The 24,894-nt window shown below is 44.7% G+C and overlaps 1 protein-coding gene across 8 annotated transcripts; it reads left to right on the plus strand.

Annotated features, from left to right (window-relative positions):
* The first annotated feature begins 1,061 nt into the window (after positions 1-1,061).
* On the plus strand, positions 1,062-24,804 carry SEC24C (SEC24 homolog C, COPII coat complex component). 8 transcript variants are annotated; one of them, XM_082716633.1, is made up of 24 exons: positions 1,291-1,425; positions 3,605-3,804; positions 5,869-6,004; positions 12,613-12,788; positions 13,000-13,371; positions 13,877-14,013; positions 15,340-15,408; positions 16,714-16,825; positions 17,148-17,275; positions 18,466-18,604; positions 18,810-18,925; positions 19,098-19,222; positions 19,372-19,563; positions 19,773-19,866; positions 20,075-20,191; positions 20,545-20,715; positions 21,230-21,326; positions 21,429-21,574; positions 21,799-21,937; positions 22,082-22,200; positions 22,502-22,681; positions 22,926-23,117; positions 23,351-23,440; positions 23,586-24,804. In XM_082716633.1, exons 2-24 carry the CDS (start codon positions 3,633-3,635, stop codon positions 23,724-23,726), a joined length of 3,360 nt encoding a protein of 1,119 aa, XP_082572759.1. In that variant the 5' UTR covers positions 1,291-1,425; positions 3,605-3,632; the 3' UTR covers positions 23,727-24,804. The 8 variants fall into 8 exon arrangements, with proteins under 8 accessions (XP_082572761.1, XP_082572759.1, XP_082572756.1 ...); XM_082716634.1 differs by lacking the exon at positions 1,291-1,425 and adding an exon at positions 1,609-1,867; XM_082716635.1 differs by lacking the exon at positions 15,340-15,408 and having other exon boundaries at positions 1,062-1,425.
* The last annotated feature ends 90 nt before the right edge of the window (positions 24,805-24,894 follow it).

Consider the following 24,894-nt stretch of genomic DNA (forward strand, 5'->3'; position numbering starts at 1 on the left):
TAGCAAATGGCATAGCCTAAGACAGGTGCTCAACAAATATTAATTGAATTTGGCAAATTACTAATCTAGACTGGTAGGTCTCAGTCTTCAGTATGCTACTGAATTGTCTGGAGGGCCTAAAACCTTATCTTGCGGGGTTTCACCTCCCAAATTTCTGATTCAATATATCTACAATGGGTCTGATATTTGTGTTTCTAACAGGTTCCCAGGTGATACTGATACTGTTGATCCTAGGATCACACTTGGAGAACCACTGAACTCAACTATAGACTCTTGAGGACAGGAGTAATTGGCCTGCTTACTAAAGCATGCTCAGTGCCTAATATAGCTTCCAGCACAGAACAGAGGTGCAATTTTTTTTTTCAATGAATGAACCACTTCATGACTCACAATAACTGTTACTTACTGTCAATCACAGGAGAGCAAGAACTTTTGTTCACTACTGTATTTCCAGAACCAAGAACATGGCTTGGCACACAGCAGTGCTAATAAAAGAAAATAAAATGAAAATTGTTAAATGAGTAACTGTTATACAAAGAATTAAGTGAAGTCATGTGTATTTTTAAAAATCCTACAACTATTAGCTAGAATATTGTTATTCATTAAATGGGGTAATAATTACTCCAGGAATTGTAGCTCTTCCAACAGGCTGGGGGCATTCTGAGTGCAGAGATCATCAGGTTCTGGCAGAGCTTTGCATCTAAACTAAGCCACTGTATAAAAATGGTTAATTAACAACATCTGACATTTACGGAGTGATTGCTATGGTGCCAGGCGATCTATGTGACTTGTCTAAATCCATCCTCTCAACAAATTATTATTTGAAGGCTATTTCATATTCTCTCCCATTTTACAGATGAAAAAACTAAGGCGGAGATAGCTGCCGAAGCTGGTGAGCTGCAGAGCCAGAACTCGAACACATGAAGTCTGAAAGCAGTGTTAGTACCCTTTATCATATTACGTTCCGTAACCTCGTAACCAGCAAAAGTCATAGGTGAAAGCAACTTTGTAGACGGAAATCAATGGGGTCAGGGGTCAGCAGGAAGTGGCTACAGGATTCTAGGTCAGAGGTCACTAATGCGTCAAAGGAGGATTGTGGGGGCGTTGCTAAAGATAGTCTGACTTAGCCTTCTCGATCGCGTATCGGTTAGTGGGACCGTAAAGTGACCAGAACACCTGGGGGTAAATAAAAGGCGAAAATGCATAAGAATCTGCGGGATCAGCCATGATGGGAGGGGGCGGTGGCGCATGCGCGGCATCCGGGTTCTTGAGCTCGCGTCTACTGCAGACGTGGCAGAAGGAGTGTTCGGCCCCGGAGCATGGGGGAGGAACTTCCGGGGACGACGCTCCGGCCCCCTCGGAACCGGAAGTTGGGCCTGGGAGCCTTGACGTTAGGAACGAAGTCGAACCTGGATCTGGAGCCGGGTGAGGAGTGGCATCGGGAGGTTGGTGGGTAGGAAAGCAGGGGAGAGGCCGGAATATCATGGCCTGATCGGGGTCCGGTCTGAGAAGGAAGGGAGGAGCCTGAGGGCGGGGCACAGGGAGAGACCCTCGCCTCACGCATCCATAATCCTGGATCAGTTCTGGACCCTCCCTTCTCTCCTCCAGGCCCAGGTTCCGGCTCCCGCTTCCTGCCCGGAGCCTGTTGAAGGGCGCAAGTCGCTCGATCTCCATGCTTAATGGACCACCCCTCTCGTCATGGCCCGAGAAGCTAGTTTGTCTTCTTGGTCTTGATGCCTGGCGCGCCCAGCCTCCACAGCTCGACTACTTTCAGAGTTCTAGGAAGCTTGCCCCGCCCCCTGGGTTGTCACCCTCGGCTGTCTACCCAGAATGGAGTCCAGACTTGAGCCTTACTCCAAACTCTTGGGTGTGAGATTATTTCCTGGCGAAGAAGCTCCTTTCCTCCGACCCCCGCCCGCACCCTGACTTTAGGAAGATAGAGGGGAAGGGGTCATCCGTCATGCTTAGTGTTGTGACTTGTGCAAGGTTTAGGATTTGGAAGAACAGTTCCTGGGATGGTTGTAAGGTTAAAGAATTCTAGTCCAGAAGCAGCTCAGTTTTTCTATAATCAGGATGACCCTCTCTAACAAATGGGAGAGGCCCATTGTTCTACTGCAGCAGCTGTGAACTGTCCTGCTTCTTGTGCCCCATCTGTCTATAGAGGAGTGGGAATGATCAGGTTGTTTAGATGTGATTAGACAGTCTTATCCTTGGAAGGACCTGGAAAAGGCCCTCCAATTCATTCCTCTGTTGCTGGGCAAGATTGTAATAACTTTAGTGGTGGCCTAGATTCATGACAAGCATTAAGGAAAGCAGAAACAGAATAGTTGGAGGAGTGCATGGGATTTGGGATACTCCAAGCTCCTCTGCTTGAAGGTTAGATAAATGATCTTTTTACATGAAATTTAACTTTGTCATTGATCCTTGAACTCTTTTCCTAGGTAATTGTGAGAAGTTTTTGTGCCTGGCCTGCACTTAATAGTGTCTGGTACCCTACTAGAGTTTTGGGGTATCCTTTGCCTTTAATGATTTTTTTTTTAATAATTTTTTTTAAAGATTTTTATTTATCCATTTGATAGACAGAGAGAGATCACAAGTAGGCAGAGAGGCAGGCATAGAGAGAGGGGGAAGCAGGCTCCTCGCTGAGCAGAGAGCCCGATGTGGGGCTCGATCCCAGGACCCTGAGATCATGACCCGAGCCGAAGGCAGAGGCTTAAACCACTGAGCCACCCAGGCGCCCCTAATGATTTTTTTTTTTTTTAAGATTTTATTTATTTGTCAGAGAGAGAGAGAGGGAGAGAGAGCAAGCACAGACAGACAGAATGGCAGGCAGAGGCAGAGGGAGAAGCAGGCTCCCCGCCGAGCAAGGAGCCTGATGTGGGGCTCAACCCCAGGACAATGGGATCATGACCTGAGCCGAAGGCAGCTGGTTAACCAACTGAGCCACCCAGGCATCCCGCATTTAATGATTTTAATGCTTCAGTTCTCAAATCCAACATTCTTTTGGTGGAAAGACTGGAAATGGAGTAGCATTTGAATTGTTGCTGTTCAGCCAAAGAATTTCATTTCTTTAATCAGTTACTCTAAAATTTGTCTTTTGAGGAGGAAGGAATTTAGCTGATATGTTTTATATGTGTAGCCTGAGTGATTACAAATGACTAGGACATTAGAGGGTATTCAGTTTTTTTTGAATGAACCCATGCTAGAGTGAATGAGTTAGAAGTGGGAACGTAGTTTCAGTTACTTAATATCACAGTAGTTCATCAGTAGCAGGACTCCTTGTGTGATTAGACACTAGAAATCATTACCACTGGAAAATGGAGGCTGTTGCCCCATTCCATTGGGCGTGTCTGAAGTTGAAATTTATACCCTTTTGTCAGTGATAAAGCATGGGGTTCACAGTAACAAATCTTTACTTTGAGGAGGTAATCTGGCTACTGGCTGGGACAGAAAATGATAAAGATCCTGTGGTAGTATGGGAACAATTAGGCTGATAACTGCCTGATAAGGTCAGTCCTTTTTTGTGTCTACTTCCTACCTTCTATAGTTGCTCTGTCTTTAGAAAGTTGATTTCGACTAATTTCTCACTTCTGTTTCATCTTAGGTGAGATCGAGTTGGGGATGCACTCATAATGAATGTCAACCAGTCAGCTCCACCTCTGCCGCCATTTGGGCAATCCCAGCCTGTCTACCCAGGGTATCATCCATCCAGTTATGGTGGGCAACCAGGATCCACAGCCCCCCCAACTCCCTATGGAGCCTACAATGGCCCAGTACCAGGCTATCAGCAAACACCTCCCCCAGGTATGTTTCCAAATTTCCTTTGAGCTAAGGATGGGAATCAGTAGTGTTCAGGTTGGGTGGTATTGCCCTACCTAAGCTGCCTAGAGAGTTGGGGTGTCTGGGATTGAGGAATATGACTCTGGCTCTCAGGCATTGAGAACTTTGTGGGCAGTCTGCCCTTTCCTGTTTTTATGGAGTTCTGCCTTAAGACATCTGCCTTAAGACATTAGTTTCAGGGGCAGTTCACCTCATGTGAGTGTCACCCTATACAGCCTCAACTGCCTGCTTTGTTCACAGCTGGAGGGCAGGGCTGTGGTCACAGCTCCTCCAGAGCCTGTAACCAGGATTGAATGTTTCCTGTTGACCTAAAGTCTCCCTGAAATGACTTGTTCTTCATATATGTTGATAATGCCTCTCACTGAATTAATGGTTCTATCCATAATTGACCCTGTGACAGAGAAACTAATTCATGGATAAAAAGTGTGGTGTTTGTGTGCTTCTCCTATCTTTCTGCTCATATCATTCTTTGCCTTTGCTTGAGTTTCATTTGCTTCTTAGATGCCCTGTAATATCAGGGCAATAAGAGAAAACTAATCTGGTCCTGCCTTCGGATCAGTGTTTGGCTTTTAGATTACTTTTGCAAGAAGAGCAGCTGGTACTCTATGGATTGTCCGTATGGCTTTTTGGGAAATGGCTAACAGTAGATCTTGATTAGGCTAGCTGAAGACTTAGGGTATGCCAAACATTTTATGCTTTTTAAGATAGTAAGTTCCATGCAGGGATATGGGGAAAAGAAGACACCAAGGAGGCATAAGTAAAATTTGGGAAATGAATGAAGTATTACCATTTTAATTATAATTTAGAAAAAAATTTGTAAAGTGGTCAGATTAGGTCTCAGCTCTTTGGAAGAGCCTTATTCTGGGTTGAGACTTTGGCTGGACAGAGTCCATCTCCAAACTCTCAAGTCCTGGCTTATCAAAATGGAGTTTGGCATTGGCATAAGAGGAAGTTTTGTTATTGAAAGGAAAACGTATCTGTTTCTGTGATAGCTAGCAAGCAGGTTCAGATTAATAAACCTGTAGGCAGTTTCTAAATTGTCAGGTCTCTACCAATTAACAGAGCAAAAGAAAAACAATTGTTTGAACAGGGGTCAGCAATATTTCCAAAGTGGTGTACCAACTTACTAATTCCCTGCATTTCATGTGGGAAGGATGGTTGGGGATGGTATGCAGAAAGAATTGTTGGGGGAAGTAGAAATAGCTTTGATGCATCTCTGATGAGCAAAAGGATGGAGTACAGCTTTTATGAAGACAAAGGTGGCAGACTAATGGGAAGGCAAATCAGTTGTCTTGACTGAACCACTGGGCAAAATCTCCAAACTGTCAGAACATTTCCCTGAGCCATGTGATATTGGAAGCATCAACACTCAAGAAGTGGATGAAAAGAAGATGGTTAAGATAATTAGAATATATGAAAAAGAGGTTGACAGAATGGTCTTCCCAAGAGGAGCCTTTCTTTACAATCTAGTTCAATAGATTACTTGATCATCTTCTGTATCAACTTTCCCATATGCTCTAAGTTTCTGAGTTCTGGAGTCGGATCTTTTCCTTAAAAGAGTTGACTTCCTAGGGTGCCTACTTGGCTAAGTTAGTGGAGCATATGACTCTTGATCTTGGGATTGTGAGTTTGAGCCCCATGTTGGGTGTGGAGAATATTTAAAATTAAAGTTTTTTTGTTTGTTTGTTTTTTGTTTTAAAGAGGTGACTTTTCGTTGAGGGTAAAAACATTAGACTGATCTGGATTGAGTAAGAGCGTATAGTGATCAGGAAGCCTCTACATTCTTGTAGTTCTGCTTACAGCTTCACCTGTAGTATATCTGTCTAGGAGAGTGGAGACACTGACTGATCATCCATGTTCAGAATCTGCTATAACTAGAGTTACATGTTCGTTCTATCCTTTTGATTGCAAAGCTATAGTATTGGGCCAGCGAAGGTCTGAGCTTATTTATCCTTGCTTTACATTCCTTGCTCAGGGTGGAGAAGAAAGTTATTTCCCAATCATTTAGTTTCTGTCCTTTACCCTCAGGTGTGTCAAGAGCCCCGCCTTCTTCAGAGGCACCTCCAGCCTCAACAGCACAGGCCCCTTCTGGCCAGGCTGCATATGGCCAGTTTGGCCAAGGAGATGTACAGAATGGGCCAAGCTCCACTGTTCAGATGCAGAGGTATGTACTTAGGTCAACCTAAAATTGGTTTGATGAAACTAGAAGAATTAGGAATGGATGAGGGCCTGTCTCCTTCTTTTTCTTTGCCTTTCTCTTAGATCCTCTTTTCACTTCCCTCCACTTTTTTGTATTTTGTTTTCATTTTTCCAGGTTACTGGTGCTACTGTTGTCCACTCTGTAGATCATTAACCCATCTTCATACCTAAGTTCTTTTGTGTATTCTTTCTCTTTCTGTGAACTTGAGTTTTTTCTTTACTAGACATATATCTTCAATAAATGTTACAATCCGGGATGCCTGGGTGGCTCAGTGGGTTGAGCCGCTGCCTTCGGCTCGGGTCATGATCCCTGCAGGGGTCCTGGGATTGAGTCCCGCATCGGGCTCCTTGCTCAGCGGGGAGCCTGCTTCTTTCTCTGCCTCTGCCTGCCTCTCTGCCTGCTCGTGTGTACTCGCTTGCTCTCTCTCTCTCTCTCTCTGGCAAATAAATAAAAAATCTTAAAAAAGAAAAAAAATTGTTACAATCCTACCGAACCTATCCTCAGGGAGAAACAGGAAAAGGGGATCTCAGATTTATCTCTTATATACAAGGGTCTCAGTACAGTGATACTAACACAATCACAAATGTGATTACTAAAAACAGTATATTTAAAAAATTTTGGATATACTGTCCTTATTCTCTAATAATTTTAAAAAATATTTATTTTTATTTTTTATTTATTTTTTATTTTTATATTTATTTTTTATTTTTATATTTATTTTTATTTATTTATATAAAAATATATTTTTAAAAAGAGGTGACCTTGATGGATTCAATAGTAGAAGTAGGGAATCAATCCTATTAAGAGGTTGTTATAGTAGTTCAGGTTTAGGATGGTAATGGTAGAGGTGGTGAGAAAGAGATCTGGGATATGTTTCACAGGTAGAGTCAATAGGATTGGATGTGAGATAAGAGTAAAAGAATAAGTCTGGATGTCTTTTAAGTCTTTAAGTCTTGATGGCTTAAGCAACAGCAAATGGTGCTGTTTACTGAAGTGAGGTATATTTGAGGAGGAACAAATTTTGGGGTTTATTGAAGGGTTTTATTTTGTACATTATAGGTTTAAGAAGCTACTAGCTACCAAGTAGAGGTATTGAATATGTAGTTGTATATACAAATCTGCAGGTGAGGAATAATGTCAGGACTAGAGATAAAAATTTGGGAGTCTGCAGCATAGAGATGTTATTTAATGGCATAGGACTAGATGAAGTCATTTAGAAAGTGATCACTGACAGTAAAGAACAGAATTGTGGGGTCATCTGGGTGGCTCAGTCAGTTGAGCGTCTGCCTTTGGCTCAGGTCGTGATCCCAGGTCCTGGGATCAAGTCCTGCATGGGGCTCTATTCTCAATGGGGAGCCTGCTTCTTCCTTTACCTGCTGCTCCTCCTGCTTGTGCATACTCGCTTTCTCTTTCTCTGACAAGTAAATAAATAAAATCATTAAAAAAAAGAAAACAAAAGAAAGAGAATTGAGAACTGAGCCTTAGAGCCTTGGAGCTTACCAGCATTTTAGAAGGAGGTTTGGGGAGGGGCCATGAAAAGACAATGAGAGGGATGCCTGGGTGGCTCAGTTGGTTAAGCCACTGCCTTCGACTCAGGTCATGATCCCAGGGTCTTAGGATCGAGTTTCGCATCGGGCTCCTTACTCATTGGGTAGCCTGCTTCTCTCTCTGCCTCTGCCTGCCGCTCTGCCTGCTTGTGTTCTCCCGCGCGCGCTCTCTCGCTCTCTCTCTCTCTCTCTCTCTCTGACAAATAAATAAATAAATAAAATCTTCAAAAAAAAAAAAAAATGAGAGCAGTAGTGAGATCAGAGATTAGCCAGGAGAGCGTGGCATCCTGAAACTAGGTGAGGAAAGTATTTCAGGAAGGCAGGGGAGTAATCAGCTATGTTATTTGCTGCTGAAAGGTAAGACAAGGACTGAGAATTGATTGTTGTGTTGGGTGAGGTTTGGCCTCATAGACAAATGTGGTTTCAGGAAGATATGAAGACAGCTGTGTAGTTGGAGTGAGTCAAAGAGTTTTACTTGAGTAGTAGATTAATACAATCTGAAACCCTTTTGCTACAAACATCTAGAAAGGAGATAGGATATAGAAGCAAAAAATGTTTTTCAAGTGCATAATCAAGCTTAAAAAGAAAAAGTGAGGGGCGCCTGGGTGGCTCAGTGGTTTGGGCTGCTGCCTTCGGCTCGGGTCATGATCTCAGGGTCCTGGGATCGAGCCCCGCATCGGGCTCTCTGCTCCGCAGGAAGCCTTTTTCTCTCTCTCTCTGCTTGCCTCTCTGCCTTCTTGTGATCTCTGTCTGTCAAATAAATAAATAAAATCTTTAAAAAAAAAAAAAAAGAAAAAGAAAAAGTGAAATCCTCATGTACTAGAGACCAAGTGAGAACTGAAAATCAAAGTGGTAAGTAGACACCGTGGCTGCCTGTGGAGAGGGCGGGAATGATCATTTTAAGAACTTGAGGACTTCAGTTTAAGGAGGTACTGGGAATGAGGGTCCAGAAAAGTCCTTGGGCTTTTCTGCGCTGGTGTTTGGTCTTGAGATCTTATCTGTGAAGTGTAGTCCTGGGCCGCACCTTCAGAGAATAGGTAGACTAGGAAGAAAATCTGCACATTGTTACTGGTTGATATTAAGGAATCTTATTTCTTGTGGGTTGACTGTGGGTAAGTGGTGGGAAGAACGTCTTAGGACTGCAAATGGACACAAGGGAACTTCTTGGGTAATGAAAGTGTGCTAAAATTAGGTTCTGGTCATGGCTGCACAACTCTATAAAATTTACTAAAACTCATTAAATTGTACACTTAAAAGGAATAAATCTAATGGTATGGAAATTGTATTTCAAAGCTTTTTTTAAAAAAAAATGTCATCTTTGGTGTCAGTACTGTTGGAGTATTTTATAGACGGAAATGTGAAACAACCACACTTCCTCAGCTCGGGCTGTAAAGGATTCTCAGAGGGAAAAAAGAAAATTGATTAGGCTAAACAGAGGCTATTAGAGGAAGCAGACAGTGGACTAGTACCTTGAAAGCGTTAAGGGAATACAGTTGTCATTGTAGAATTATGTACCTAGCTGGGAGGAAGCACAAATAAAGACATTTACAAACAGACTCAGAGTTTACCGTGTATAGACCTTGGCTGAGAAAATTATTAAGGGATAGGCTAAGGAATAAAAGGAAAATTAACCCAGAAAGAAGGATCTTTTTTTTTTTTTTTTTTTTTTTTTTAAGATTTTATTTATTCATTTGACTGAGAGAGACACAGTGAGAAAGGGAACACAAGCAGGGGAAGTGGGAGAGGGAGAAGCAGGCTTCCTGCTGAGCAGGGAGCACAATGCTGGGCTTGACCCCAGAACCCTGGGTTCGTGACCTGAGCTGAAGGCAGATGCTTAATGACTGAGCCATTGAGGCACCCCAAGAAGGTTCTTTAAAAAGAAAGGGAAGGGGTGCCTGGGTGGCTCAGTGGGTTAAATCTCTGCCTTCAGCTCAGGTCCTGATCTCAGGGTCCTAGGATTGAGCCCAGCATTGGGCTTTCTGCTCAGCGGGGAGCCTGCTTCCCCCTCTCTCTCTGCCTGCCACTCTACCTACTTATGATCTATCTCTCTCTCTGTCAAATAAATAAATAAAATCTTAAAAAAAGAAAGAAAGAAAGGGAAATAAGAACTCAAGACCTAGAGATGGAGCATAGACATATCAATTCTTTGGTAATGTTTGGCTAAAGGAGAAGCAAAAGCTTGAGGGAGGTATGAGGTTTTAGGGCAATTTTATTTGGCTGGATTTTTATTTTTTATTTTTTTAAAAGATTTTATTTGAAAGAGCATGAGAGAAAGAGAGTACAAGCAGGGGGAGGGTTCGAGGGAGAAGCAGACTCCTTGCTGAGCAGGGATCCTGATGTGGGACTCAGTCCCAGGAACTGGGATTATGACCTGAGCTGAAGGCAGACATTTAACTGACTGAGCCACCCAGGTGCCCTCACTGGATTTTAAAAAACAACATAATTGAGATATAACTGACATGCCATGTAGTTCTCCCATTTAAAGTATACAATACAGTGGATTTTAATATATTCATAGATACGTGAAACCATCACCACAGTTTGAGAACATTTTCATCACCTCAAGAAGAAACACCATATCCTTTAGCTCAGGATCCTTTTGCTTATCCTTTTGCTTGTCCTTCATTCCCCCTCAACCCTAAGCAACCACTACAGTAGTTTCCCTTTCTGCAATCCATAAGCAGATCATCCTCTCTCTGAGGTACTATCAGAGGGTTAGTAGTACAATAAGATAAAGAGAATATATTAAAAAGTCATTCAACTTCATAAGTAATGAGAAAAGTACAAATCAAAAGCGTAAGATTCTACTATGTATCCATTAAAGTGGCAAAATTAAAAAGTCTGATAGTCCCAGATGTTGCAGAGGATATGAAGTAGTAGGATCTCTTACCCACAGGTGGTTGGATGCAAATTAGAACAACTACTCTGGGGAAATAATTTGGAATTATCTGTTAAAATTAAAGAAATACATACCTTGTGATCTGGCAACTCACTTACAGATATATGCCTTAGAAAAATTCAGGTATATATAAACAAGTATATGAGTGTTCATAGCAATGTTATTTGTAATATTAAAAAATTAGAAAAACTGAAATATCCATCTACATTAAAATACTTAAGTAAATTAGGACATTTATTTAGTGGAATAGCATTTAGTAATGACAGGCAATGCCATTATAGGTGAATTTCAAAATCATGGTTGAACAAAAGACGCCACACCCAAGGAGTATGTATGATGTGATTCTATTTACAAAAGTTTAAAAAAGTGACAGAACTGAACTATGGTTTGTTGTTGTTTTAGGGAGAGACAGAGAGAGAGAGACTCTTTTTGCCCAGAGCAGGGCTTGACCCTCAGACTCTATCTTAACAACCCTGAGATCATGACCTGTGCCCAAATCAGGAGTCAGATGCTTAACCAACTGAGCTACCCAGGCACTCCTGAACTAGGTTGTTTTAAAAAGACAAGGAAATGAATATTAAGAAGTTAGGAAAGTAGTTAACCTCTGGGAGAAGAAAGGGAGCTGTGATGGAGGAGAGGCACAGGAGGCCTGTGGTCCTAGTGTTCTATTTCTTGACTTGCTTTTTAGTTACATTGGTGTTTGTATAATCATTAATACATATTTGTTTTATGTATTATTTCTATTTCCATTATATTTTACAATTAAAAGTAAAGTACATTGAACTAAGATCAGATCTGGGCTGTATAGTTCTAGCTTGTTTTGCTGCTTATACTCTTCGTGTCTTACTTTTCTATCTGCTCTGTCCTCATTTTACTGTGAGGATTAAATTAAAGCACTTAGAGATGCTTGTAAGTTGTAAAGCTATTTACAGATAATATTACTAGGGCATGTGGTGGAGTAACAGTGGGTAGTTGATATAGTTGATATAGTTATACATATTAAAGAAGTAGTAACCATGGAATATAATTATTCTGACAAGGATTTATGAGCATTGGCCATGGAGCTAATGGTATGTTTGTGGTATGGAAAACAAAAAAAGCAAAGCCCATCAAAGAGCTTAGGGAGGTGTAAGGTTCACTGGCATAACAGTCAGAAAATAGTAGTTGAATGAATGAATGAGTGAAAAGTGTTAAACTGCAACACTGTAGGAACTAAACAAATCAAATAAAATACAAGTTTTTTAGTAGAGACAAGCAGAAAGGATAAATCAGAATTTCAGTGTAACAGACTATTGTTTTGAAGAATTTGATTCATTCGTGAAATCCCATATGGAGCTTGTTATGTATAATAATCTATGTTGGAGATTTCTACGGTAATAACACCATAAAACACCACCAGTGCAGTTCCTCATGGATATGTAATGATACTGGAATGATTCTGTATTTATATTAATGTGCCATCTAATGCCATGGGAATGTCCAGTGTAGCTATCCAAGTAATGAGGCTTTTACTAGATAAACCCAGCTAGAAGGCTATCTGGTTTATGTCCTGTTTCTCTAGTCCCCTCTGGTAGAGTTGGCATCATCTTTGTAATTAGTACAAAATGTCAAAGTCAGTTGACCTACTTTGCTCCTAACACCTTTGCCAGGATAAAGTAGTTAAGTACTTTGGTTTAAAAGTTAAACAATCAAACTGCATTTGTTTGATCCCCCATTGGTTAAGTGCCTATTGTGTTAATGCTTCTGCACACTTTCCCTTTCAACTTCTTCAGGGCTTCTGTTTAACAGTACTGAGGTATTTTGTTTGTTTGTTTATGAGGTGGTTTTTCAACACAAAGGATTAAGTCAGAAGAGGTGATAATCTAGTAAACATTTGGTCTGAGGGTGCTTGGCATATGTTTGTGGAGTGAACCTAATGGAAAACAAGATTTGCCATGAATAATCATAGTGCAGATCATTAGGAACATAACATATTTACAAGTATACATAAGTACAAAGCCATTGAGGAGCCCAGATGATAGTAATATGCCGTACAACAGTACATTTTCTTATATGATGTGGAGCTCCTGCCAGCTTTGAAGGGGGTCCTAGCCTGCGTGTCACCTCTGCCTTCCTTGTCTTCACAGGTTCCCTGGGTCTCAGCCCTTTGGATCAGTACCACTGGCCCCTGTGGTCAGCCAGCCAACTGTGCTTCAGCCCTATGGCCCTCCCCCAACGAGTGCACAGGTGACCGCCCAGCTGGCTGGAATGCAGATCAGTGGTGCTGTGGCCCCAGCCCTTCCCCCAGTGGGGCTGGGCTATGGTGAGTAGCTATGACCACAGGAATGTGACTGTCCCCTTCTTTTTAGAAGCATCAGACTTTGGGGTATACCTGCATCCCTTTTATTTCTTGTGCTTCTGAGTGCCAGCAGATGGGACAATCATTCCTGCCCCTCTCATGTGGAAAGGGAGCGATTTACTGAATAAGAAGGCAAAATGACTAGAGATCTGATTCTACCTCTTCTACTTCTCAGGCCCACCAACATCGCTGGCCTCAGCCTCAGGAAGTTTCCCCAACTCTGGTCTGTATGGCTCCTATCCTCAGGGCCAGGCTCCTCCCCTTAGCCAGGCCCAGGGTCATCTTGGGGCCCAGCCTCCCCAGCGATCTGCCCCACCACAGGCCTCCAGCTTCACATCTCCAGCTTCAGGGGGTCCTCGGATGCCTTCGATGACTGGTCCACTCCTGTCTGGACAGGGTTTTGGGGGGCCCTCCTTGAGCCAGCCCAACCATGTGTCCTCACCTCCTCCTCAAGCTCTGCCCCCTGGCACTCAAATGACTGGGCCCCCAGGACCACCGCCACCTATGCACTCCTCCCAGCAGCCAGGCTATCAGCTGCAACAAAATGGTGAGTTTTCTGCAAGGTCTGTCTAGGGGCCAAAGCCTTCAGCTAGTCAGGTGTTTTTGTTTGTTTGCTCTTAGTATTGCTTGTTAGGTAGTGAACTAGGTGGACAGTTTCAGGGCATTATTACTAGGAGGTAGGGTTTATAAGACGTTCTTTTTTCTTTTATTTTTATAAGATTTATTTTTTTATTTATTTGACAGGCAGAGATCACGAGCAGGCAGAGAGGCAGGCAAAGAGAGAGGAGGAAGCAGGCTTCCTGCTGAGCAGAGAGCCCGATGCGGGGCTCTATCACAGACCCTGGGATCGTGACCTGAGCCAAAGGCAGAGGCTTAAACCCACTGAGCTACCCAGACGCCCCTCTTTCTCTTTTAGTTCAGATAGTGTGGTCTTTTTCTGAATGGTTATTACCTCAAAATTCTACACTTAAAGGAGTCTGGTCATTTTCCTGAGGCCCTAAGAGATAGGGAGGGGATTTTGAATTTATCAGCCTTGTGCCCTTGTGTCTCAGGTTCCTTTGGACCAGCCCGGGGCCCTCAGCCCAATTATGGAAGTTCCTACCCAGGAGCACCCACCTTTGGCAGTCAGCCTGGGCCTCCTCAACCACTGCCTCCTAAGCGCCTGGATCCTGATGCCATCCCCAGCCCTGTAAGTCAATACTTATGTGGTCCTAGGGATGGAGTTTTTGGCTGCCAGATAAGTGAGTCAACCTAGATGAGATGTTTGCCTAGCGTTTTCTGATTATGTTCCCTTTTCGTTCATCTTCTTGTAGGTATAGAACCAGTTCCTTTGAACTGGAACTTGGTAGGTATAGAACCAGTTCCTTTGAACTGGGACTTCTGCCCCCCAGAAGTCTTTTGGGGGGCACTTTTGCTCCATAGCTGGGCAGGGAAGGAAGGGAAGCCAAGAGTGATCAGTAGTGTCAGTAGAGCACTGGTTGAGTGCTGCATTCTGTCACTATTGGACATAGCATGGTAACCTCTGCCCTTGGAGTAGTAGGGGGATCCAGGTCGTATCCTTTTAGATTTGATAGGATGGCAGTCGTCTTAATGGGTGGAACTGGTGGGAATTAACTGATGGTAGGTGTTAAGAGAAGGAAAGCCTCACTGGTTTCTCTCTGTCTCTAGTTGGACAGTGTTTTAGGAGGAAGCCTACAGTACTTTTGTTGGCTAGAATCCTGCTGTGTAGATGAGAAGTGATCTACAGTTTACAAGGGCAATGTGGGGAAGCTGTTTTTTCCCAGGAAGAGAGTGACTCTCACCCTTAGAGCCATCATCAGAATCCTTAGGCCTTCCTTATCCTCCTTGGAATCGAGGTTGGGACTGTACTCCTAAGTAGGGGCTACTTTATAGTTCTGTCTACAACATTTGCTCTGTCAGTTACCTCACCATGCTTAGCCATTGTCATATTCCATTCTGTTCTCTTCCCTCTTCCTTTGGGGAATTACCATGGTGAAGGACCCTGTTGGCTAAGAGTGACTGTAGAGGATTAAGCAGCCTCTCCTTTTCCCCTCCTTCAGGGAGAACAAGAGTCTGGTCTGGTATAAGGAAAAGCTTCTTTAAGCATTAGCACAGTCCTTAGATGGGAGGTTTGGCTTTTTGGAAGGAATATCCTTCTTCCTCCTTCTTAAGGCTTCTCCTCTTCAGCCCCTCCCTGTAAAACCCCTGCTTGCTTCCTGTTTGCCCCTTTGTCCTTTGAACTGGAACTTGGTAGGTATAGAACCAGTTCCTTTGAACTGGGACTTCTGCCCCCCAGAAGTCTTTGTACATCATAGTCTGAGCCATTAAAGCCTATGTGTTGGGCCAGAGAGGCTTGGAATTTCTGACCTAGAGAGGGCCTGATTTCAGCAGTATGAGCTGGGCTCCAGCTGTTCATGTCTAACTCATCAGGGTCGAGAGAAGTAACATCTGCTTCTTGTTCTTTTGTCTCCCTCCCTGTATTCCCCTGCTGCCTTTATTATTAAAACACTAAAAGCAACTCAATGAGCTGCCTCCTCAGCAGAAAACCAGGCACAGAATAGACCCTGATGCCATTCCTAGTCCAGTAAGTGCAGGGGGTGGTGTGTGTGTGCGTGTCATCCCTGTGTTAATGCCACCCATGCATGCCTGTGACCTCATCTTCACCTCAACCACCATGTTCATCCCTCTCCATCCTCTTCCCTTAGTTTTTCTAGACCCTCGCTTTTACCTACCAGAAGGATGTGCATGTCTCAAATCACCATGTAATGAAATGACAAGCCATTAGCAGTGCTTTGAGTATGGGATGGTAGATCAGGCTCTAAGGGTGGGGTCAGGTGGCATGTTAAGCTTTGGTTTTAGTCCGGTTGGGTCTTCCGGTGGCCTGCATGTGACATTTGATAGAACAGGACAAAGTGGAGTGATAGGTTCTTCCCCTTTGGGATTGATTTGTCTACAGCTTATGGAGAAACTTTGGGTAGGTGACTACAAATGTATAAGTTTGGGATACTGGCATTTCTCACAGGGGAAGAGACTGCTGGTTTGGGAAAGCGTGGGCCACATTCTCATTGGGAGAGTTTGTTTGACTCTGATACATTTCTAAGCTTCAACTCTTAAGGATATGGAGTCTTATTCTCCATTTACTTTTTCTGGTTTTACCAAACCATCTTAAAGTAACTAACCAAAGGTTATCAGCCTACACAAAGTTCTGATTGCCAACTTTGTAAAATCTTTTTTTTTTTTTTTTTTCCCTTTGCTGGGTCTGTCAAAATGTGGGGGACTGAGGATTGGGCTTGTAAAGATCAGGTACTTAATCCTCTTCTCCCATATTGACACACTGATGCTTACTTGAAAATAAGGCAGCATCTGCTTCCTCACCTTACCTGGTCATTTCTGTTTAATCCTCTCTTCACCCTGTCCCTTCTACTTTCATTGAGTCTAGAGTCATTCCAGGTAGATCCATTTTTACATGGTTACTGTTGTCTGTTTTCCTGCTCTGACTCAGAATGTGTCTTGGTGAGAGGATTGGGAGGGGAGGTGTGCTGGGGGAGGGAAGTGGAATCCAGTCATGTTGGAAGGTTTATGATGAGACTTGGAGCTTTCCTGGACTGGGGGGAATAGTGGGGTGGTCACCACAGATTGGGGATCAGGGTAATTCATAAAGAAGCCCATTCTCAGTGTTGCCTGCTGAGCATTTTGCTGCTGATTATAGAATGGAAGATTGGCCTTGTAGCACCTTATGTGATCTCCAGAAGGAGAGCATACCTGGTGCATGAGGTATTCTTGACAGATTACTGGTTTCCATGCTGTAGCTCTAGCCTTTCTCCTGGCTCTCCAGGACCTGGTACTTGCTTTCTTCTGTCACCTCATTCATTTTAGTTCTTCCCTACAGATTCAGGTTATTGAGGATGACAGGAACAACCGAGGTTCAGAGCCATTTGTTACTGGAGTACGGGGACAGGTGCCACCCTTAGTCACCACCAACTTCCTGGTGAAAGACCAAGGTAAGGAGGGTATTAATTTCTCTCTAGAGGGCTTTTTCTACTATGGGTAAACTTTTATCAGTTTTTTGGGTTTTTTCAAGCTTTATTTATTTGAGAGAGAGAAGTTGGGGTGGGGGAAGTGTGCACACGGGGAGGGGCAGAGGGAGAGGGAGAAAATCTCAAACAGACTCTTTCTGAGCATAGAACCCAACCTAGGGCTCTACTGTGAGATCATGGCCTCACTGACCATTTAGCATTTTGGGGGGCAATGGGTGGATCAGCAACGGAGAGCTGGTGTTTGGAGGGATTCTTTGATCTGACCCTGGTTTTCTGCCTCCTCTAGGGAATGCAAGTCCCCGATATATCCGATGCACATCCTATAACATCCCTTGCACATCTGACATGGCTAAGCAGGCTCAGGTGCCCTTGGCGGCTGTCATCAAGCCACTGGCAAGGCTGCCACCAGAGGAGGTAAGTCAGGGAAGGGACTAGAGTATAATGAAAGGGAGGAAGAGGGGGAAGAAGACTTATTCCTAGAAATGATTCTGGCAGTCATAATGGAAGAAATCTTGGTTGGGCAAGAAGGGAGATTATCTTCAGTAGCTTTCTCTCCCGGGCCCATGCCTGACAGTTATGGTTGGGATGAAGGGAAAAGCCCAAGAAATTGTTGGAGGGGAGCAGGGGCCCTATGGCAGACAAACTATGAAAAGAGGTATGACCAACTAACAGGGGAGGAAGGCAGAGGCCTCACATGGCACGGTCATCTCCAGATGATTACAAGTACATTATCCTGTTTTTCTTCTGTACTTTTTGTCATTCCAGCTAAGTTTGGGAATGTTAGGACAGCATATAAGAAAAAAAGGTAGATTAGGGTCCAATAGTCCTTCTCTTACCTGACTTGGGCCCTGATTTATTACCTCAGTACCTGAAATCAGCATGAAAAGAGAGAGTGAGCTTGTCAGCTGCTCTGCCAGGCTTTGGTAGGATACCATCATGTTTATTCCGAGCTTACTGAATTTAGGGTAGATTTCTCTGTAACTAGAAGCTCACGATGCAGTTTATATCCTGCCTCTTTCCATCTTGCTCTGTTTTTTTTTTTTTTTTTTTTCCAGTCTCTGGGTCTCAATGGGGATGGTTAGACACTTGGGTGCTGATCTCTTATCTATAGGGTGACATGTGCTTGGGACATTGGTAGTTGTCACAGAAACCCAGGGGTGGAGGAGATCATTGTTAGAGATGCTTGGCTGGGGAAGGAAGCATAGAGTTAAGATCCCTAGGGCAAAAAGTGAGGAGAATTGAAGACAGGGCCAGAAATGAGAATCCTAGGTTATCTTTGGCTTTCTCCTTACATGCCTATGGCAGCTCCTTATTTCTCCATACATGCCTATGGGGTCGGGCCACTTTCACAGTTCTTTTCTTTCAAAAAGTGGAATTCTGGAGATGAGGAATAAGAAGAGGGAGCTATAGAATTTGAACGCTTAAGGACGTTCCTGTGACCAGTACCCTCATCATTTATCTTCATTCCCCTTTACTGTACTCTCCTCAGGCAAAATACCTTAGCTATGCCCCCCTCCCTTCAGGTTGTTCCTCTTTATCTCTTGGCATGTGTCTCAACCCACTGTAACTTTCCACTCTCTGAGCCCCTCCCTTTTGCTCCTTAGGCTTCACCGTATGTCGTGGACCATGGGGAATCTGGCCCTTTGCGCTGCAACCGCTGCAAAGCATATATGTGTCCCTTCATGCAGTTCGTTGAGGGAGGGAGGCGCTTCCAGTGCTGCTTTTGCAGTTGTATCAATGATGGTATGTTCGCTGGGATTGGGGGGATGTTCTTCTGTATTGCGTCTCTGTTACTCTCTTTCTAGTGAGATAGGTGAGGTTCCCTTATTTAGGAACTGGGGAAGTAGGGCACGTATGGGGATGTGGGGCAGTAGAGTGAGCTCAGCCAGGCCAGACTTATTAAGATTGAGATAGACATTTGAGTAGTATTCTGTCATGTTCCCCACAGTACCCCCCCAGTATTTTCAACATCTGGATCATACCGGCAAACGTGTGGATGCTTATGACCGTCCTGAGCTATCCCTGGGCTCTTATGAATTCTTGGCCACTGTAGATTACTGCAAGGTAAGGGAAAGTAGCATGGGGAGAAGCAGTGCGTGGCAGACAGTGAGACAGCTAAGAATTGCTGTGTTCACTTCCCTTACTCTTTCGTTGTCCCCCTTGATGTTGACTTCTCTCTAGTCACCTAGCAAGCTTACCAATCCCCCTCTCTCCCCAACGTTTCCTTCCTTTGCAGAACAATAAGTTTCCCAGCCCTCCTGCCTTCATCTTCATGATTGATGTCTCCTACAATGCCATCAGGAGTGGTCTTGTTAGGCTCCTCTGTGAGGAGCTCAAGTCACTGTTAGACTTTCTACCTAGGTGAGATTTATGGAGACAAAGTGCATCCCTTGGATAATCACTGGGGTGTGGGTGGTTCTGGGTTGTTGACTCAATAAGTAGAGCTTGAAGTCATGACGTTGGCTGGTGAAGAAGGTGGCAAGTGTGGGTAATGATGTTACCGTTTACAGGGAGGGCGGAGCAGAAGAGTCAGCAATCCGAGTTGGCTTCGTCACCTATAATAAGGTGCTCCACTTCTACAATGTGAAGAGCTCATTGGCCCAGCCACAGATGATGGTTGTATCTGATGTGGCTGACATGTTTGTGCCACTGCTGGATGGCTTCCTTGTCAATGTCAGTGAGTCTCGGGCAGTCATCACCAGGTAAGAGCCAGATTATAGAGGTAAAGTGGGAGTGGGGTGGAAACAAATACAGGAACCCAGACAGCTGAGCAGAGGGGTCAGCAGATGGACAGGGACTGTGCCTCAGGAGTTTTCAGTCTAGGGGGCTACATGATTCTTCAGAGGATTAAGGACTGAGGAATTGAGTCTGGATAGCAGTTTTGATTGCTTCCCATCACCTGTTTCTCCAGCTTATTGGATCAGATTCCTGAAATGTTTGCAGACACAAGGGAGACAGAGACAGTATTTGCCCCAGTTATCCAGGCTGGCATGGAGGCTCTAAAGGTAAGGTTAGAACCCTGACAACTTCCTCTGCCTTGCTTTCCTCTGACCATCTTATACCCTGGGATATAATTACTATTTCTTTAGTGATTGAAGGCTGTCCAGTGAGTGCATGTGTGACATAACTGGCACTGAATAACGGCAAGGGAAGGGATGAATGAATAATAGCTGAATAAAGGAAAGAATGAACAAGTAGTCTTCTCTTTCCTAGGCTGCTGAGTGTGCAGGGAAGCTGTTTCTGTTCCATACCTCCCTGCCCATTGCAGAGGCCCCAGGGAAACTGAAGAACAGAGACGATAGGAAATTGATCAACACAGACAAAGAGAAGGTATGGGATTGGGAGATGGGGGGGGACTTTCCATGACAGAGGAAGGTGGTGATTCTTTGCAATGCAATACTCTTAACTTTCTTGATTGGGTATTAGGACTAGACACTCTGCTCTTTCACATGTCTAGTCCATGACTGCCAACTTTGTCCAGTGCTCCTGCACTTCTCTGTCCCATTTCATCCCAAAGCCCTTGATAGATTCTTTTTTTTTTTTTTAAAGAGAATGTTCTACTACTGTTGCAAATACCTATGAAGTAGATCTGAAGTTGTGCATATATTTGAATATCCCATATTAAATACATAGTTCTCAAGTAGGGTGGAGCTATTTGAATATTTTCTTCTGTTCCTCCACAGACTCTGTTCCAGCCTCAGACAGGTGCCTATCAGACCCTGGCCAAAGAGTGTGTGGCCCAAGGCTGCTGTGTAGATCTCTTTCTCTTCCCTAACCAGTATGTGGATGTGGCCACGCTCTCTGTTGTACCCCAGCTCACGGGTGGTTCTGTCTACAAATACGCTTGCTTTCAGGTAGGGCATGGGACTCTGGGTAGCAGGTGGGAGTGGGACTGGGAATGTCTGCTTTACATGTGGAGCAGCTCTTTAGCTACTGACTCCTTAATAGGAATCCCGGTGGCAGAGAAAACCCTATAATCTAAAGAAGAGAGCCATAAGGGTAGTGGTTAGGAGCATGGGGCTTGGAAACAGTCCTGGGTGGTTATTCTGGCCTTCCCAGAATACTAGCAATATGACCTAGGAGAAATTACTCATTTATTGCTTTTGTTTCTTCATCTGTAAAATGGGGTTTTAATACTTCTTAATTAAGATCTGTCATTAGAATCAAGTAGTTATACGTAAGGTTCTTAATGTGGTACTTGGCACATAGTAAATGCTTAAAGGTGTCATTATCATTATCATTATTATCATCATCTTCACTGCTATTGTTATTATGATTCAGCAGGTTGTAGCATGGAGGGGATACAGGGAGATAGACAGCAGGTTGTTATGTAGTCAGTGATGTGACTCTGCTCCTGGGGGGCTGCAGGTGGAGAACGACCAGGAACGGTTCCTGAGTGACCTGCGTCGGGATGTACAGAAGGTTGTTGGCTTTGATGCTGTGATGCGCGTTCGGACAAGCACTGGTCAGTCCTGGTTAGAGAAGAGCAGGCGGGGGACTAAACCTGGGAGGGAGACAAGTGGCACCTGTGATATCTGTAGCCCTGACCTTATCCCTGTGGCCTCAGGTATTCGTGCTGTAGATTTCTTCGGGGCTTTCTACATGAGCAATACAACAGATGTGGAGCTGGCTGGGCTAGATGGGGACAAGACGGTGACTGTGGAGTTCAAGCATGACGACCGGCTCAATGAAGAGAGTGGAGCCCTCCTGCAGGTAGTGGGCAGGAGGCAGGGCCTGGGGAGAAAGTGTCAAGTATCACTGTACTGGATATAAATAGGCTGCAGGGAAGAGGGTTGGAGGTGGGTGGTGAGGACTAGAAGAGGCCAGGAAAGGGATGGCTCGTCTTTCTTCTAGCTTAATAATCCAGCAAAGGAGCAATTTTACAGAGGGCTTTGGTGAAGGAAGGGTATGAGTTCTCCCTTTCTCCCTTCCCCTAGTGTGCCCTGCTCTACACCAGCTGTGCTGGGCAGCGACGGCTCCGCATCCACAATCTGGCCCTGAACTGCTGCACGCAGCTGGCTGATCTGTATCGAAACTGTGAGACTGACACGCTCATCAACTACATGGCCAAGTTTGGTGAGGGTAGAGGCAGGGTGAAGTGGGATTGGGGCTGAAGGGTGATTGTCAGTGATTCAGCATTCCCAGGTAGGTGTGGTGGCAGGAAAGTAGGTGCGATGGGGTGGCCAGCCAGTGACTGTGCTGTCTCCATTTCCCATCCAGCATACCGGGGGGTCCTCAATAGCCCCGTGAAGACTGTTCGTGATACTCTCATCACTCAGTGTGCCCAGATCCTGGCCTGTTATAGAAAGAACTGTGCCAGCCCCTCCTCGGCGGGACAGGTGGGCAAGCACCCTGGAGGAATTGTTGGGACAAATGTTTGCATTTGGGGGCGCCTGGGTGGCTCAGTGGGTTAGGCTGCTGCCTTCGGCTCAGGTCATGATCTCAGGGTCTTGGGATCGAGTCCCGCATCGGGCTCTCTGCTCAGCGGGGAGCCTGCTTCCTCCTCTCTCTCTGCCTGCCTCTCTGCCTACTTGTGATCTCTCTCTGTCAAATAAGTAAAATCTTAAAAAAAAAAAAAAAATGTTTGCATTTGGGAGAGATTGCTCATGATCATTAACTTTATTTTGATAACCCCTGCAGTTGATCCTTCCTGAGTGCATGAAGCTACTCCCAGTTTACCTGAACTGTGTGTTGAAGAGTGATGTCCTGCAGCCTGGAGCTGAAGTCACTACTGATGACCGTGCCTATGTCCGACAGCTGGTTACTTCCATGGATGTGGCTGAGACCAATGTCTTCTTTTATCCTCGGCTCCTACCATTGGTGCGACTGAGGGCTGGATGAGGCATTGTGTCCTGAGAAAGGGGCATCATAGGAGGAAGGGAAGGGTTATTATTATCTCTTGTCTGACACTAGTGAATTTGTTTTCAACCTGCATTATCTGATGTAATTTTCACACTGAAGAAGTTACTGAGAGATAGAGCTTTCTGAAATTTCATGGGGAGGAGCCACAAAATGTGTCCTCAGTCCTTGGTAAATAACCTTTTGCCCCCTTCCTTTTGTCTAGACAAAGTCTCCCATTGAGAGTGCCACTGAACCACCAGCAGTTCGAGCATCTGAAGAGCGTCTAAGCAATGGGGATATATATTTGCTGGAGAACGGGCTCAACCTCTTCCTGTGGGTGGGAGCAAGTGTCCAACAGGGTGTTGTCCAGAGCCTCTTCAGTGTCTCGTCCTTCAGCCAGATCACCAGTGGCTTGGTGAGGGCAGGGAGTCAAGGGGAGTATGGGTGTGGAAATGCATTTTTGGATATGAGTGGGAGCCAGTAAAGTGTGTGCTAGTCTACTTTAATACCAGGGAACATTTGAAGAGGAGGGATGGGAGGGATGGTGCTTCCTGGGCTTGTTACAGATGATGAATAAACCTGTGCTGCCCCATTTTTTACTGGACTCAGAATATCTTACTATAAGGATAAATGAATTTTGTGTTGCAGAGTGTTCTGCCAGTTCTGGATAATCCGCTGTCCAAGAAGGTGCGAGGCCTCATTGATAGCTTAAGGGCACAGAGATCACGGTACATGAAGGTAACACTGACCTAAATCCTGGATTTCTTACCTTGTCAAGTCCTCTCCTAGAAGGGGAGTGGGAATAAGTGATGGGATAATGGGAATTTAGGGCATGTTTAATTTCTTTTGGCCCTGCCTCATGACCCTATTTTTCTGGCCATAGCTTATCGTGGTGAAACAGGAAGACAAGCTGGAGATGCTGTTCAAGCACTTCCTGGTGGAAGACAAGAGCTTGAGCGGGGGAGCATCCTATGTGGACTTTCTCTGTCATATGCACAAGGAAATTCGGCAGCTACTGAGCTAGAGCAAGTGGGTAAATGGCATAGGGTGCCAGGCCAGCTTCCAGAAAGTACTCCAGGATGGCAGAGAAATTGGATATCTAAGTCCATATCTAAGTCATGTAAGCTGACCTCAATCTCTTTGGGGGGAGGGGGAAGTATAAGGAGACACCTTTCTGGGATCAAGTATCCAACCACTCTGTCCTGTCCTGCTGATGGAAGGTGCCCCTATCTCCTCGCATTACCCTCCTTTTCCTGCTAATCCTGTCGTAATGAATGTAGTTTCTCAGTTCACTGTATATGATTCGGTGTTGGGGGATTTGGAGGCACCCAGACTTTGGCAATATTATGTGTCCCCTTGGACCAGCCTCCAAGAAGAGAGGGGCAGGCAGGAAGGAGTGGGAATCCCAGGGTTACTATGGGGGGGAGGGACTAATTCAGCTCAGTGTCATCAACAACTTCCTATATTAGGGATGAAACATACAGGTGCACAAGAGCTGGGGTATACAGTGGAGAGAGAAGTGGCTGGTCATTCCTTCTTGGGCCTGGAAGTCGGCAACCAAGTCAGAGTTAGGGAGAGTGGTTGATTAGCTTTTCTCTCTCTCCTGCAATGATGATCACTCAGTGGATAGAGGCACATTGTCCCGAGATGAATGAGCCTGGGAAATGAGTTGCAAAGCATATTAAGACATGGGAGAGGTACCAGCCTCTTTTCCAGCTGGAGAGGCTCCAACACTGGATGGTTCTGTAGAGAGCCTGGTCATCAACTTGCAATACCTCACAGAGCCAGCCCCTATCCCACTCTGAGTTCCCCCTGGAAACACTGCTTCTCCAAGCGGGAGTTGTTGGGGAGAGAGTCAGTGGCTGCTGGAGCTCTGTTCTCTCCTGCCGGGACACCACTCCAGCTTTGGTATTGACAGAGTGGCTGATAGATACCTTCCAACCTGAACTGGCTGGGGCAGGACAAGGGCTAGGCTTGATGGTGGCCAGGCTTGTCTGCTCCCAACCTGGGATGCCCCTGCTCTGGACCTCTCATTTCTCCTCATTGGTTTATTTTTCAATGCATCTTTAATTTGTAAAGAAATAAAATAAATTAAGATGTAACAATTAGTCTCATTTTTACTTGTGATTTACCACTGTTCCCCCTGTTCATTCCGGTTAGGCCTAGTACTTCCCAGGAAGTGGCTGGCTGAG

Source organism: Mustela nivalis (assembly GCF_964662115.1).
Source record: "Mustela nivalis genome assembly, chromosome: 2".
Taxonomy (NCBI): Eukaryota; Metazoa; Chordata; class Mammalia; order Carnivora; family Mustelidae; genus Mustela; species Mustela nivalis.

What these genes read in the sequence shown, in the direction of transcription:
- SEC24C (XM_082716630.1), top strand. Translation starts at nt 3,633, where the DNA reads ATGAATGTCAACCAGTCAGCTCCACCTCTGCCGCCATTTGGGCAATCC. An exon ending in CCCAGTGGGGCTGGGCTATG is followed by an intron (nt 12,789 to 12,999) that starts GTGAGTAGCTAT and finishes TCTACTTCTCAG; the next exon opens with GCCCACCAACATCGCTGGCC. An exon ending in AGAGATCACGGTACATGAAG is followed by an intron (nt 23,441 to 23,585) that starts GTAACACTGACC and finishes TTCTGGCCATAG; the next exon opens with CTTATCGTGGTGAAACAGGA.